We start from the raw sequence: 14,246 nt of genomic DNA, 5'->3' as shown, positions 1-14,246 counted from the left end.
TAAAATTGACTTACCACCCAAGCCCAACATGAAGTATTTAATTCTAATTATTATATGTAATTAAGTCCATTCAGTTATTTTGAATTTTTGTACACATGTTAACATTTCATCTGATGAACATTCACCTGTTTTTAATTAGCCCAATGAAACTGACCTTGGCTTGTGAAGTTGATGTATATACCGTCAAGAGTGTCCCTGAACATCATCTCCCAGGATGAAGAAAGAATGCAGAGGGAGGGGCAAAACCACTCTTTCCTCTGAATCTGTCAAGTTCCATTTTAGATTGTATCCAAGGCTGTGCTTTATTTACAAAGGCCATGGAAAATCAGTGGAGGAATGTGACTTAAAAAATCTTCCACAATTTCTAAAGAAACTTCATTATTTTCTTGAACTATCACAGAAAAACTTCTGAAAATCACTGAGCAAGGTCAGTACATGCCTTTCTGAAAATGACTTTTTTCATGGGACAAAAACTTAATTTTTCTAATGAAATAGAAACTTTCTAATAAGAATCCTATATCTTAATGAGATATGTATATTTTTAACAAATTGATTAAATATTGAACTGCTAAGTAGTATAACATATGTATTGTTGTTAATTTTTCAAATATATCTTTCTAAAATGCCATTTTTAATTTGTTGAGTATAGAAATAGTAGGCCAACCATTTTATTGAATTTATTAAGTGATGAATAATTTGTTCCACTAATCACTTAGTGGAACAAATGAAAATATTTAATAAGCTTATCCTGCTTTTTTCAGAGAAAATATTTTTCCCTTAGAAAGTCCAAGTTAGTTTCTATTCAGAAATTGTTTTGTAATTTTTCTGTGTTCTAGAGAGCGCCTAATTTTTTAAACTACATCAGACATAGTATTATATTCCTCTTTTCCCCATATTCTATTCCTAGCCTAACCTGAATATCATAAAAACAAAGTAATTTTATACTCTGTGGATTAGAGATTCGGTAAACTGCAGAAAACCCCCATGGGGTAAATGATCAGATTTGAGGATTCAGTTTCTCCTCTAATAGAAGCAGTTAAAGCTGAACCATAAATAACTGAAGTGGTGGATACAAACCATGTAATATCACATTAGAAGGGCGATGATATAATTGTAAATGGTGCTATGAAGAGCCCACTCAAGTGTTCTATCAAAGGCAGGGTCTGGGGGTCCACTGGGTGGGGTTAAAGAGAAAAGGCTCTCAGATAAAGCTAGGTTTGATTAGTGTCTCTAAAACCGACTATGTGACCTCTTGAAACCTTGGTTTCCTCACCTGTATGTTATTTACTTCATTCAATTGTTGGGAAAATTGAGTAAGATAATTCATAAAGAATGAAGCTTGGAAACTGTGTAGAAGACTCAATAAATGGTCTTGCTGCAGCTGTTGCTGCTGCTGTTTGCTCCTCCTCTACAAATGACTCGGAGAACTTAGAGCTTCGGTTACACCTGGCGGACTTCTTCCTCTATCCCTGCTCTTTGCCTGTGCACTTCTCCCTCTCTCAAACTCCTCTCTCAATGGTTAGGGTGTTCTTAATTTAAATTTTTTCCCCCAGCTTTTTGCAGTAAAATACGTCCTTAAAACCAGCCTGGCAATGAAGAAGGTTGTTGATTCTGCTGTTTTGAAGTGGGGGTTGGGGATTGCATAGTGGTACTAATTATATCTGCAGCTCAGCCCTCAGTTTACAAATAAAGAAATTCAGGTTGTAAGTATGATAAGATTTGGAAATACTTAACAACAGGGAACAAGAAAACTGAATAGATAACTATATAGCATATTGGTATTGTTACAGGGTTAAAACTAACTTTGTCATTCAATTGCTTCCTGGAAATAAAACCACTCAGATAAAACCCCCCAAAAAACAAAAAAACTATTGACACACCCATCTCACATTACTATAATGAAGGACCATACATTTTCTAATGCTTTTACCCCAAATGTACATTATTTCAAATATTTTTTTTCAAATAGTTTTCTAATATAGAGGGTGTGCACCATGCCAGGTTCCCAAGATAGAAAGATAAATGCTACCATCCTTGAAGCATCACAAACACAGTCACTGGCAAGCAGTAATTATACATAGTGTACAGAGAGGTTTGCTGTAAGAGAGCAGGGAGGGGTTTTGTATTCCCGATCCTTCCATAAGTTTTGATGGGGGATGGATTAATACTTCTTATGGGGAAGGAGAGTGTGTAGTTTCTCAAGGGAAAGTGGTTAAAGTAGATGAATTGGTTTTGGACACATGGCAAGCAGGAGGACACTTCAGGCACAAGAACAGGATAAAAAGGATACAGCTTGTGGATCAGTAGCTTAGCTAGAGCTGAAGCGTATAATGATGTCTGGTGAAAGTAGTGGAGAAAAGCTGGAAAAGTAGGTTGGGGCAAATCGTGAAGGGTCTGTACCTGCTCCTCCCAAATGACTGTAATGCTGTACTGGTTGTGATGAGTAACAGCAACTCAGAGATTCTTAGTGTGTTCTGATTTTTCCTTCAGATAGTCCTTTTAGACTGAACACTCCTAGCAGTGGTGAGGGGAATAATTTCTTCTTTTTATATCACCCCTGCAACAGTACCTAGCAAAGTTAGTGTCTCTCTTTGATATTTAATTTTAGCTTTGCCAAGGTCAATGGTTATCACTGTCCCTGAGTTTCTACTTTTCAGATAATTTTTACTGATCAAGGAATAGAAATAAAAGTATTGGAAAGGAGCAAGTGTGACATAAGAATACAGAGGGAGTCCAGCTATTTTGCTCTATGTCCGGAACTTGAAGATCAAGTCAGTATCAGCTGCCATCTTCCTCTTGGAATAGACTGGCAAGGCCTTGTTCATAGCCCATATGCCACATTTTTATTGAAAGCCTCTTCTGTGCTATGTGCTGGGGGTGCAGCAGTGAACAACTCTGGGCTCCTGGAAAAGCTTAAATTTTCTTTTAAATACTAAACAGCTCCTTTTAAGCATTAGCGAAGAGAGAGTAAAGTTGCTTTGGTATCTAAATCTTTTTTAAAAAACTTTTTTTTGCATGATCAGTTTATATCATATTGTATTCTAGTTAAATAAAGCAAGTGTTAGTACTACATTGCAAGCCTGCTGTAAACCATAATAAGAGTGAAAGTGGGTTTGTGGAGGGTAATACTTTACAGTTTCAAATCTGAGAGGTTAATCTGCTCTTTTCTCAAATACAACTTAGTTTTTTGTTTGTTTTTTGAGACAGTCTCATTCTGCCTCAGGCTGGAGTGCAATGGCGTGATCTTGCCTCACTGCAACCTCTGCCTCCGGGGTTCAAGCGATTCTCCTGCTTCAGCTTCCCCCGTAGCTGGTATTACAGGCGGTCCATCACCACGCCCTGCTAACTTTTTGTATTTTTAGTAGATAGAGGGTTCGCCATGTTGGCCAGTCTGGTCTCGAACACTTGACCTCAGGTGATCCGCCTGCCTTGGACTCCCAAAGTGCTGGGATTACAGGCGTGAGCCACCGCGCTCGGCCCAGTTTTTAAGAAAATATTTAACAGAATTGGTTTCATTACACAAACCACAAAAAACTGGGTAAAACTAAATGTCAGGCATCTGAAAAGACAGAGGCTTTCATCTAAAGGCAACTCAGAATGGCTGGCAAAATTGCTCATTAAAAGAAAACATGAGTTAGCGTTAGGAAAATGGGGCTGCGTTATCAGTAATTAGCGCAAGGCGTCTGCGTTTAACTCAGTCGTGCGAAGTGCAAGTTTGTGCCTAGAAAGCGCACAGAAAAAGGGTTATCTAGGGGAGAGGGAGTGGGTTTGGGAGTGGGAACGAAGCGAGCTGGCGGGGGCTGGGTGAACTTGGGGAGTGGCAACGATGCGAGAGGGAACGCAATGGGGCGAACCGGCTTCGAAGGGAGGCGACGGCCCCGAGCCACACAGTCCGGCGCGACCCAAGTGCCCAGCTGCGCGCAATTTTATTTTGGAAAATGTGAATCGGACCTTGGTCAGGGTGGAAATGAACCCACAGAGAGAGGGGGCGGGAGCGGCCGTCCGAGCGGCCGCGGGCTCCTCCCCCGGCGCCTCCGCTATCTGGGTCAGGACGCGACCGCCGCGGCACGGGACCTTAGGACCCGCGGGCTCTGGGGCTCCAGTCCAGCTGCCGCCGCCCGCCAGCAGGTCGTGGTCTCCGCTTTCCGACCGCCGACAGGCGCAGTGAATACAGGTGCGTGCGCAGTTTGGAAGGGGGCGGCTCAGCCGGCGGGGGGGCCGGACAGGGCCGGGGACTTGCGGAGGGAAGCGGAAGTAATTACGGTGGCGACGACTGCACTTCCGGGTCGGCGTGTCCCTGCGGAGCTTGAGCCCGCCAGTGAGTGCTTCTTTGCATTCCGGGGGCTGGAGCAGCGGGCCCATTGTGGTTTTCCGGGCACATCTCTCGCTGACTCCGAGCCACCGAAGCCTGAGCTCCGCAGGTCGGCGGGGTTTCCTCGGCCCTTCTGGGGTCCGTGGGAGCAGGCAGTTTGCTGCCTCGGTCTGGCTGGTTCCTGCAAACCTCAGATTCAGCTGAGACACTTGCTGGGCTCTCGCCTCGGCTCTTTGGATCTTTCAGCGTTTCGCAAACGTTTTGATTTGTTTGTGTGCGGTTTTTTGCTCTCAGACTTGGTCTGTACTATTTTACACAAAAATGAAGGCCAGATTATCAGTTCTGCAACAAAAGCGAATAATCCAAACATCTGGGAGCCCTAAATTTAAAATAAATTATAAAATACAAAAAATTATGAAAACCTGATGAAGTGAACTTGAGAATTAACTTCGAAAGTGCCAGGTTTTCCGGGACGCTGTAGGAAATCTGATCGCTAGTTCAAGGTCTCAGTTCAATTCCCTTAGGAAACTTAAACCTCGGGCTTTTTTGTAATGTCTCATTATCCTTGCAGAATTTTTCTTACATTCCCCGAGTTGATTAGATTTATGCATTTTATATTTTTCCCCTCTAAGTGTCTGCTGATAAGGTAAATTAATATATATGCTAGATATATGGTGAAAGCATTATGATTTTGTAAAACATAATTTCTACATCTAAAAATTAACTTAAAAACTAGAACATGAAAATGAAATGTTTCTTCAGATATTCAAAAAACATTTCATTTTCATGTTCTAATTTTCATCAGCGTCAACATTTTGATGTTATTTTAGAATATTCTCATCTCTGTTAATAACCTTTGATTAATATGACATGTTAATTTTGGTGCCATAATCTATATTAAATTGCCATTTTCTATTGTTATTTACTAGCACCTTACAAATTGAAACGCAACAAATAATACTTTGCATCTGATTATTAGAGTTCTAAAATCCATTTGGTAAAGTTTTTAATTACTATATTTTTTGTACTACGATACAAGTGTATCCTCTTAACATAATTAGAAGCATGAAAGCTGAAAATGCTGTAGGCAGTGGCTCATGGGGCTATCCCAGCACTTTGAGAGGTGGAGGCAAAATTGCTTGGGCCCAGGAGTTCCAGACCAGCCTAGCAACCCAGGGAGACCCACTCTCTACAAATAATTTAAAAACCAGCCAGGCGTGGTTGACCAGCTTGTGGTCCCAGCTACTAGGGAGGCTGAGGCAGGAGGATGGCTTGAGTCCAAGAGGTCATTGCTGCAATGAGCAGTGATTGTACCACTGCACTCCATAGCCTAGGTGACAGAGTGAGACTCTCTCAAAAAAAAGCTATGTAGATGACTTCCTACAACCTTTGAAATTATTCTGCAAGCAAGCAAGTATTCTGATGTATTTTGTACATTGTTTTTAGTGTGTCATTTAAAAAATTATCTGTTGAAGCACATTCGTTTTATACTGTTGTAAAAAATGTAGCTTGATTTATCTTTGTGTTTATTTAAAACATATCAGCTCCATTAGTTCTATTTTTTTCTAGTTTTCTTGGTTCTGAAATAATTTTTCAGCTCTGAACATCTCTGCTCAGTCAGCATTCTCTCCTTCACCTCCTTGTTGTTGCTTTCCAAATCTTCCACATGTTATGGGTGCATCCAAGAGTTAGGAACAGGGTGTCAAAGGTGACGTTTTCACTTCCTAGCTGGATGATCATTGGGTAAAAGACTTGATACCTGTGTGTCTTAGTTCACTTATCTGCAAAATAATAATAGGACCTGCAGGAAGAGATTATTTGGAATTGGTGCAGTTTCTAAAGAAAGGGCCACGCAAAATGCAACTCTTTCCCACCTGCTGAAACCTGGTCCTGTCTCAAGAATAAAGTCTCCTTTTTAGATAGATTTTTACTGCTACTTATTTGCTTATTAAATGAAAATATTTTCCAACTAGACTGTATTTCTTAATGTAGAAGTCCAAGGTATGAACAAAAGAAAGCAATCAGAACAGGAAGTTCCTCTAATAGATCTCTAGATCAGCATGTGGACATCCTGCCTAATAATTTGATTGATAATCAAGTTCAATCATCTTAAAAATCCAAATGATTGAACTTGATGTGTGATTATTAGCTGTAATGCAGTTGTAATTAATGGGCATATAGTGACTTTTCTTATATCATCATTTTGCAATAAGCTTTCAAGATAATTTAGTTTCATGATATAATTTTTTTGTAGAAATACATTTACATATCTAGTAACAATTAGCTACAATTTCAGCTGAAGTTACAAATTGATTGGATTCTGCTGCTGGCATGTCTCCTGGATGAGCTGGGAGTGGGCAGATGGTTAGACTTATAATTCCCAGTTATATCAATTAAGTGGCAAAAAAATTTTTTAAGTTAATTCCAGACAAATTTCTGTGAGGTCAAGCAGGCCAGATTAAGTATTAAGGCTTTCTCTGAAATCTTTGGTTTGAAATAAGGTATTCTTAAATCTCTTGGATATGATATTCACTACTTGAGGTAATTTCTAGAAGATTTGTTTTAAATTCAGTTCTCATTGACACTTAGGCCTGTAATGAAGTGTACAGCATCCAAATAGGATACTTTCTGTATTCCGGGCATATAATCTAGTGAAATAGGAATCAAAAGAGAGATATTCTTCTTTTAAGCAGACTTTTCAGAAATAGATTATGGCTGCTTATTCTCTCAGACCCTCTTCCATAGGGCATTTGAGAGCATCGAATCCTAACCACTAGACCACCAGGGAATCATTTGAAGCATTTAGTTGGCCATTTAGAGTGTAAGAAACAATGCTTGGTTAGAATATGTGGAATCATAGAATACAAAGCAGAGGATGGTGAATTTCAGGTATATAACCTAATTCAGAATTTTCATCTTACTGATATTTTTTCCCCAATTCTCACTCCCAGCTATTTACTTTTCTTCCTATCTCACTTAAAAGAGTGAAGCAATTAAAGAGAGCTTGCATAACTTCCCACCACTGTATCTACTGACCTATCTAAATCTCTGCTCACATAATCTGCCTTTTATTACTATGAATGAATGGTTTGTGTTCCCATCAAAGGTCAACCCCGTACTTGTGCAACAGAGCCCATCTCCTTCTATACTTTGTATTTCATCAATTTTTCTTTTCTTTTTATGGGGTCTTTCTGTTGACAAACAAAAACTGTTATTTCTTGATCTTTTGGCACCATTTTCCCATTTTATAATGGTGTAATTTCTCTTCTGTTTGTTTTCTATCTGCCCATCTCGCCTTTTTTTCTCCTTTTCCTGCCTTCTTTTGGACCAAGTGAGTATCTTTAGTGTTCCATTTTTATCTCTATTATTGTCTAATTATGTATTACCTTGGATTTTTGTCTTTTGGTGGTCATTCTAGGGTTTACAGCTATGCATCTTTAACTTAATATGATAATGCTTCATTGTAATCTAAGACTCTTACAACAGTATACTTCTACTTGTCCCTTCTCATTCTTTGGGCTATTGTCCTACTTTTTATAAATCCTGTGGTATAAACTTGGTTTGCATTGATTGAAAAAGCACCTATATTTTTGTCTTGGACAAAGACATAAATGATATTCATTTACATTTATGTTTTTAGTTTTAGAAACCAAAACCAAGAAATGCCTCATTCCACGAACAAAGAACTGATACTTGGCATCATGGCGGGAACTGCTGGAATCAGCTTGCTGCTCTTGTGGTACCACAAGGTCCGTAAACCTCAGATAGCAATGAATTTACCTAAATTTCTTTCTCTGGGTAATACATTTAATTCAATAACTTTGCAAGATGAAATACATAATGACCAAGGAACAACAGTGATCTTTCAAGAAAGGCAACTCCAGATAATGGAGAAGTTAAATGAATTACTGACAAATATGGAAGAACTCAAAGAGGAAATCAGATTTCTTAAAGAAGCTATTCCAAAGCTGGAGGAATATATACAAGATGAACTTGGAGGGAAAGTAACTGTCCATAAGATAAGCCCTCAGCATAGAGCAAGGAAAAGAAGGCTCCCCACAATTCAAAGTTCAGCAACAAGTAATAGTTCAGAGGAAGCAGAAAGCGAAGGAGGGTAAGTTTCTTTAAGATGTTTCCCATGTTGAATTGATTATTGTCATTATTACTATTATTTAGCTATTTTCATTATGGATTCCAGTCATATATTCTGCCGCTCACATGAAATGAAAAGGAATGATATTTTGACTTAGATTATAATTAAAATAATATCCAGTAGTCAGTATTTAAGCTAGTTCAGACCCTATTGACCAAAAAAATATAAATAACTTACTAGTAGCAGGTGGTATTATGTGAATATTGAAGAAGGCAGTAATTATTTGCCACAGTGTATAACCTATTGTTTTAATGTGGCCGCTGTGTGACTCCTTATATGAGAATTCTCTAGACCACTGCTGTTCAAAAGAACTTTCTGCGGTGATGGAAATAGTCCAAGTCTATGCTGCCCAAGATGATAGCCACTAGCCACTTGTGGCTATAAAGCACTTGAAATGTGGCTGTTGCAACTGAGGAACTGAATTTTTCTTTTATTTCATTGAAGTTGTAATTTTATTTAATTGTAATTAATCCAAATTTAAATAGCCATTTGGGGCTAGTGGCTACTGAATTTTAGTGCAGGTCAAAAAAGATTTGAGAATATATAGGTGATTCTGTCTCATCTTTGCATGGGTTAGTCCATTGAATGTTAAAACCAGGAACATCAATAAATGTTCTTTTAGGGAAAAGCAAATAATGTGTGAATAAAGAAATGGTGCCTGACTAGTGTTTTTGAGGAATAAAATAGGCAGATTAAAAAAAAAAAAAGGATCACTAGTGAATATGATACACTCTGAAATTCTTGAGGGCAGGGATCTTATGTTTTTATTGTTGTAGTCCTAATGCCTTATTTCTGTGCCTAGCACAGAGTATATGCCAGTAAAGATTTCTTGAATGAATGAGTGATCTGCTAAATTACCTTGAAATTGGAAGAAGGGATCTGGAGGAAACAAAGGCTCTGGAGGGAGGTCCTAGGCATAATTTCATAGATTAAAAAATGTAAATAGTCGATCAGGTCTTTGAGATCAGTGCTATGACTGGAATTCTTTAGCATCTTTGTAAATGAACTAAAGTAATGACTCTGAATAGTTTTCAAATAAGGCAGAGCCACAAATGATAGCTCTAGGAAGGTCTCCAAAATTTGTGTTCTTGAACAACAACAAAGGTTGTTGACTGATTTTAAAATAGGTAAGGGAAATATTCAGAAGAAATCTAAAATAGTTCTAAATCGTTTGAAAGTGTAATTCAGAAAAGAGACCTAGTAGTTATTTATTATGGGTGTAGAAAACAGTAGCTTAGTACTCTAATAAGAAAAATCACAACATAGAATTTAGTATCGAGAGTATTGAAGACAAACCAGATGGTTATTCTACCTGTACGTAAATCTATAATATTTCCTCATCACGTGCCTTGTGTGCAGTTTTGGCAATTGCATTTTAGAAAAGATCTAATGGAAACAAGGACTAACCAGAGAAGGTCCACTAGACTGGGAGGAAAAATGGCAGTTCTGCTAAAGGAGTGTAGACCAAAAGGGTGAATGATCTTCAATCTGAAAAGACACTGGTTAAGTTGAGCATAGGCTTATTCAAGAAATTCTAAAATTCTAGAAAAAGAGGCAAACTTTGGTAAGTTTAGGATTCGTTCAGGACAAATACAAAGAAGATAATTATGGGACTTAATGAATTTCAAGTAATGGTATCGGCACAAATTTTTTATGTGGTTCAAGAGGATTTGTGAAATTTGTGAATGACAGTAATTCACAGCTAGTTGGAAAAACTAGACATGTCAAAACTTTAAGATTGATGTCAGGAGAGACATTCCCTCTTCTTGCTTGATCCTGGGTGCCTTCGTTAGCAATAAAATGCTAATGTGCACTTTTATATAAACAAGGCATATATGGTCTTTGGTTCTTAAAATTTACATACATGTCATTATATGGTACACATGTTTTGTAACTTGCTTTGCAATAAAGTTTTGGTTCCATATGAAATTTAAAGCAGTTTTTTTCTAATTCTGTGAAGAAAGTCAGTGGTAGCTTGATGAGAATAGCATTGAATCCATAAATTGAACAGTCTGACCATTTTCATGATATTGATTCTTCCTATCCATGAGCATGGAATGTTTTTCCATTTGTTTATGTCCTCTCTTATTTCCTTGAGCAGTGGTTTGTAGTTCTCCTTCAAGAAGTCCTTCTCATCCCTTATTAGTTGTAATCCTAGGTATTTTATTCTCTTATAGCAATTGTGAATGGGAGTTTGCTCATGATTTGGCTCTCTATTATTGTTGTATAGGAATGCTTGTGATTTTTGCACATTGATTGGGTACCTGAGATTTTGCTGAAGTTGCTTATCAGCGTAAGGAGTTTTTGGCCTGAGACGATGGGGTCTTCTAAATATACAATCATGTCATCTACAAACAGAGACAATTTGATTTCCTCTCTTCCTATCTGAATACCCTTTATTTCTTTCTCTTGCCTGATTGCCCTGGCCAGAACTTCCAGTACTGTGTTGAATAGGAGTGGTGAGAGAGGGAATCCTTGTTTTGTGCTGATTTTCAAATTGAATGCTTCCAGCTTTTGCCCATTCAGTATGATATTGGCTGTGGGTTTGTCATAAATAGCTCTTATTATTTTGAGATATGTTCCATCAATAGCTAGTTTATTGAGTGTTTTTAGCATGAAGGGGTGTTGAATTTTATCAAAGGCCTTTTCTGCATCGTTTGAGATAATCGTGATTTTTGTTGTTGGTTTTGTTTATGTGATGGATTATGTTTATTGATTTGTGTATGTTAAACCAGCCTTGCATCCCCAGGATGAAGCCGATTTGATCTTGGTGGATAAGCTTTTTAATGTGCTGCTGGATTTGGTTTTATAGAGGATTTTTGCATTGATGTTCATCCGGGATATTGGCCTGAAATTTTCTTATTTTGTTGGGTCTCTGCCAGGTTTTGGTATCAGAATGAGGCTGGCCTCATAAAATGAGTTAGGGAGGAGTTCCTCTTTTTCTATTGTTTGGAATAGTTTCAGAAGGAATGGTACCAGCTCCTGTTTGTACTTCTGGTAGAATTCAGCTGTGAATCTGTCTGGACCTGGGCTTTTTTTGTTTGGTAGGCTATTAATGACTGTCTACATTTCTGAACTTGTTATTGGTCTATTCAGGGATTTGACTTCTTCCTGATTTAGTCTTGGGAGAGTTTATGTGTCCCCAAATTCATACATTTCTTCTAGATTTTCTAGTTTATTTGCATAGAGGTGTTTATAGTATTCTCTGATGGTAGTTTTTATTTCTGTGGCATAAGTGGTGATCTCCTCTTTATTATTATTTTATTGTGTCTATTTGATTCTTCTCTTTTCTTCTTTATTAGTCTGGCTAATGGTCTATTTTGTTAATCTTTTCAAAAAACCAGTTCTTGAAGGGTTTTTCATGTCTCTATCTCCTTTGGTTCTGCTCTGATCTTAGTTATTTCTTGTCTTCTGCTAGCTTTTGAATGTGTTTGCTCGTGGTTCTCTAGTTCTTTTAATTGTGATGTTAGGGTGTCAATTTTAGATCTTTCTTCCTTTCTTCTGTGGGCATTTAGTGTTATAAATTTCCCCCTAAACACTGCTTTAGCTGTGACCCAGAGACTCTAGGCACTGTGTCTTTGTTCTCATTGGTTTCAAAGAACATCTTTATTTCTGCCTTAATTTTGTTATTTACCCAGTAGTCATTCAGCAGCAGGTTGTTCAGTGAGTTTTGAGTGAGTTTCTTAAGTACTGGTTCTAATTTGATTGCACTGTGGTCTGAGAGACTGTTGTTGTGATTTCTGTTCTTTGGCATTTGCTGAGGAGTGCTTTACTTCCAATTATGTGGTTGATTTTTTTACCACTATGTAATGCCCTTCTTTGTCTTTTTTTATCTTTGTTGGTTTCAAGTCTGTTTTATCAGCGACTAGGATTGCCATCCCAGTTTTTTGTTGTTGTGGTTGTTGTTTGCTTTCCATTTGCTTGATAAGTATTCCTCCATCCCTTTATTTTGAGTCTATATGTGTCTTTGCACGTGAGATGGGTCTCCTGAATATAACACAATGATGGGTCTTGACTTGTTATCCAATTTGCTGGTCTGTGCCTTTTAATTGGAACATTTAGCCCATTTACATTTAAGGTTAATACTGCTGTGTGTGAATTTGATCCTGTCATTATGATTCTAGCTGGTTATTTTGCCCATTAGTTGATGCAGTTACTTCATAGAGTCAATCGTCTTTGTATTTTGGTTTGTTTGTGCAGTGGCTGGTACTGGTTTTTCCTTTCAATATTTAGTGCTTCCTTCAGGAGCTCTTATAAGGCAGGCCTGGTGGTGACAAAATCCCCTCAGCATTTGCTTTTCTGCAAAGGATTTTATTTCTCCTTCACTTATGAAGCTTAGTTTGGCTGGATAGGAAATTCTGGATTGAAAATTCTTTTCTTTAAGAATGTTAAATATTGGCCCCCCACTCTCCTCTGGCTTGCAGTTTCTGCAGATCTGCTGTTAGTCTGATGGGCTTCCCTTTTTGGGTAATCTGGCCTTTCTCTCTTGCTGCCCTTAACATTTTTTCCTTCTTTTCAACCTTGATGAATCTGACAACTGTGTTTTGGGGTTGCTCTTCTCGAGAAGTATCTTTGTGATGTTCTCTGTATTTCTTGAACATTGGCCTGTCTTGCTATGTTTGTAGAAGTTTTCCTGGATAATCTTGTGAAGTGTGTTTTCCAACTTGGTTCCATTCTCCTTGGACCCACTTGAGGAGGCAGTCTGAACTCGTCACGTTCAGGTACACCAATCAAACGTAGGTTTGGTCTTTTTACATGATCTTATGTTTCTTGGAGGCTTTGTTCATTGCTTTTAATTTTCTTTCTCTAATCTTGTCTTCATGCTTTATTTTATTAAGTTGATCTTCAATCTCTGATATCTTTTCTTCTGCTTGATTGATTTAGCTATTGATACTTGTATATGCTTCATGAAGTTCTCTTGCTGTGTTTTTCAGCTCCATCAGATCATTTATGTTCTTTTCTAAACTGGTTATTCTAGTTAGCAATTCCTCTAACCTTTTATCAAGGTTCTTAGCTCCTTGCATTGGGTTAAAACATGCTTCTTTAGCTCAGGAGTTTGTTATTACCCACCTTCTGAAGCCTACTTCTGTCAGTTCATCAAACTCATTCTCCATCTAGTTTTGTTCCCTTGATGGTGAGGAATTGTGATCCTTTGGAAGAGAAGAGCCATTCTGGTTTTTGGAATTTTCAGTCTTTTTGCACTGGTTTTTACTCATCTTTGTGGATTTATTTACCTTTAGTCTTTGCTGTTGTTGACTTTCAGATGGAGTTTTTTGGTGGTCATCCTTTTTGTTGATGTTGATGCTATTGCTTTCTGTTTGTTATTTTCCTTCAAACAGTCTGGGCCCTCTTCTTCAGGTCTGCTGCAGTTTGCTGGGGTTCCACTCCAGACCCTATTTACGTGGGTACCATCAGTGGAGGCTGCAGAACAGCAAAGATTGCTTCCTGCTCCTTCCTCTAGAAGCCTCTTCCCAGAGGAGCACTCTCCAGATACCAGCCGGTGCTCTCCTGTATGAGGTGTCTGTCGACCCCTGCTGGGAGGTGTCTCCCTGTCAGGAAGTATGGGGATCAGGGACCCACTTGAGGAGGCAGTCTGTCCCTTAGCAGAGCTCGAGTGCTATGCTGGGAGATCTGCTGCTCTCTTCAGAGCCACAGGCAAGAATGTTTAAGTCTGCTGAAGCTGTGCTCATAGCTGCTCCTTCCCCCTCATTTTCTGTACCACGAGATTGGAATTTTATCTATAAGCCCCTGACTGGGGCTGCTGTCTTTGTTTCAGAGATG

The 14,246-nt window shown here is 38.4% G+C and overlaps 1 protein-coding gene across 10 annotated transcripts in view; it reads left to right on the top strand.

Moving 5' to 3' along the window:
• The first annotated feature begins 285 nt into the window (after positions 1–285).
• RMDN2 (regulator of microtubule dynamics 2) overlaps positions 286–14,246 on the top strand; it is a 73,546-nt gene continuing 59,585 nt past the window's right edge. For 2 of the 10 annotated variants that reach the window (XM_078349477.1, XM_035272779.3), the window contains exons 1-2: positions 286–427; positions 7,953–8,426. In XM_078349477.1, coding sequence (XP_078205603.1) covers positions 7,975–8,426 — 452 coding nt within the window. In that variant the 5' untranslated portion in view covers positions 286–427; positions 7,953–7,974. Of the gene's footprint in view, positions 428–4,027; positions 4,175–4,275; positions 4,959–7,952; positions 8,427–14,246 lie in introns of those variants that run through there. The other 8 variants (XM_078349478.1, XM_035272778.3, XM_078349479.1 and 5 more) reach the window with 4 other exon arrangements.

Source organism: Callithrix jacchus, chromosome 14 (assembly GCF_049354715.1).
Source record: "Callithrix jacchus isolate 240 chromosome 14, calJac240_pri, whole genome shotgun sequence".
NCBI lineage: Eukaryota > Metazoa > Chordata > Mammalia > Primates > Cebidae > Callithrix > Callithrix jacchus.
The sequence above is the reverse complement of the archived record's forward strand: the minus strand, read 5'-3'. Positions and strand labels throughout refer to the sequence as shown.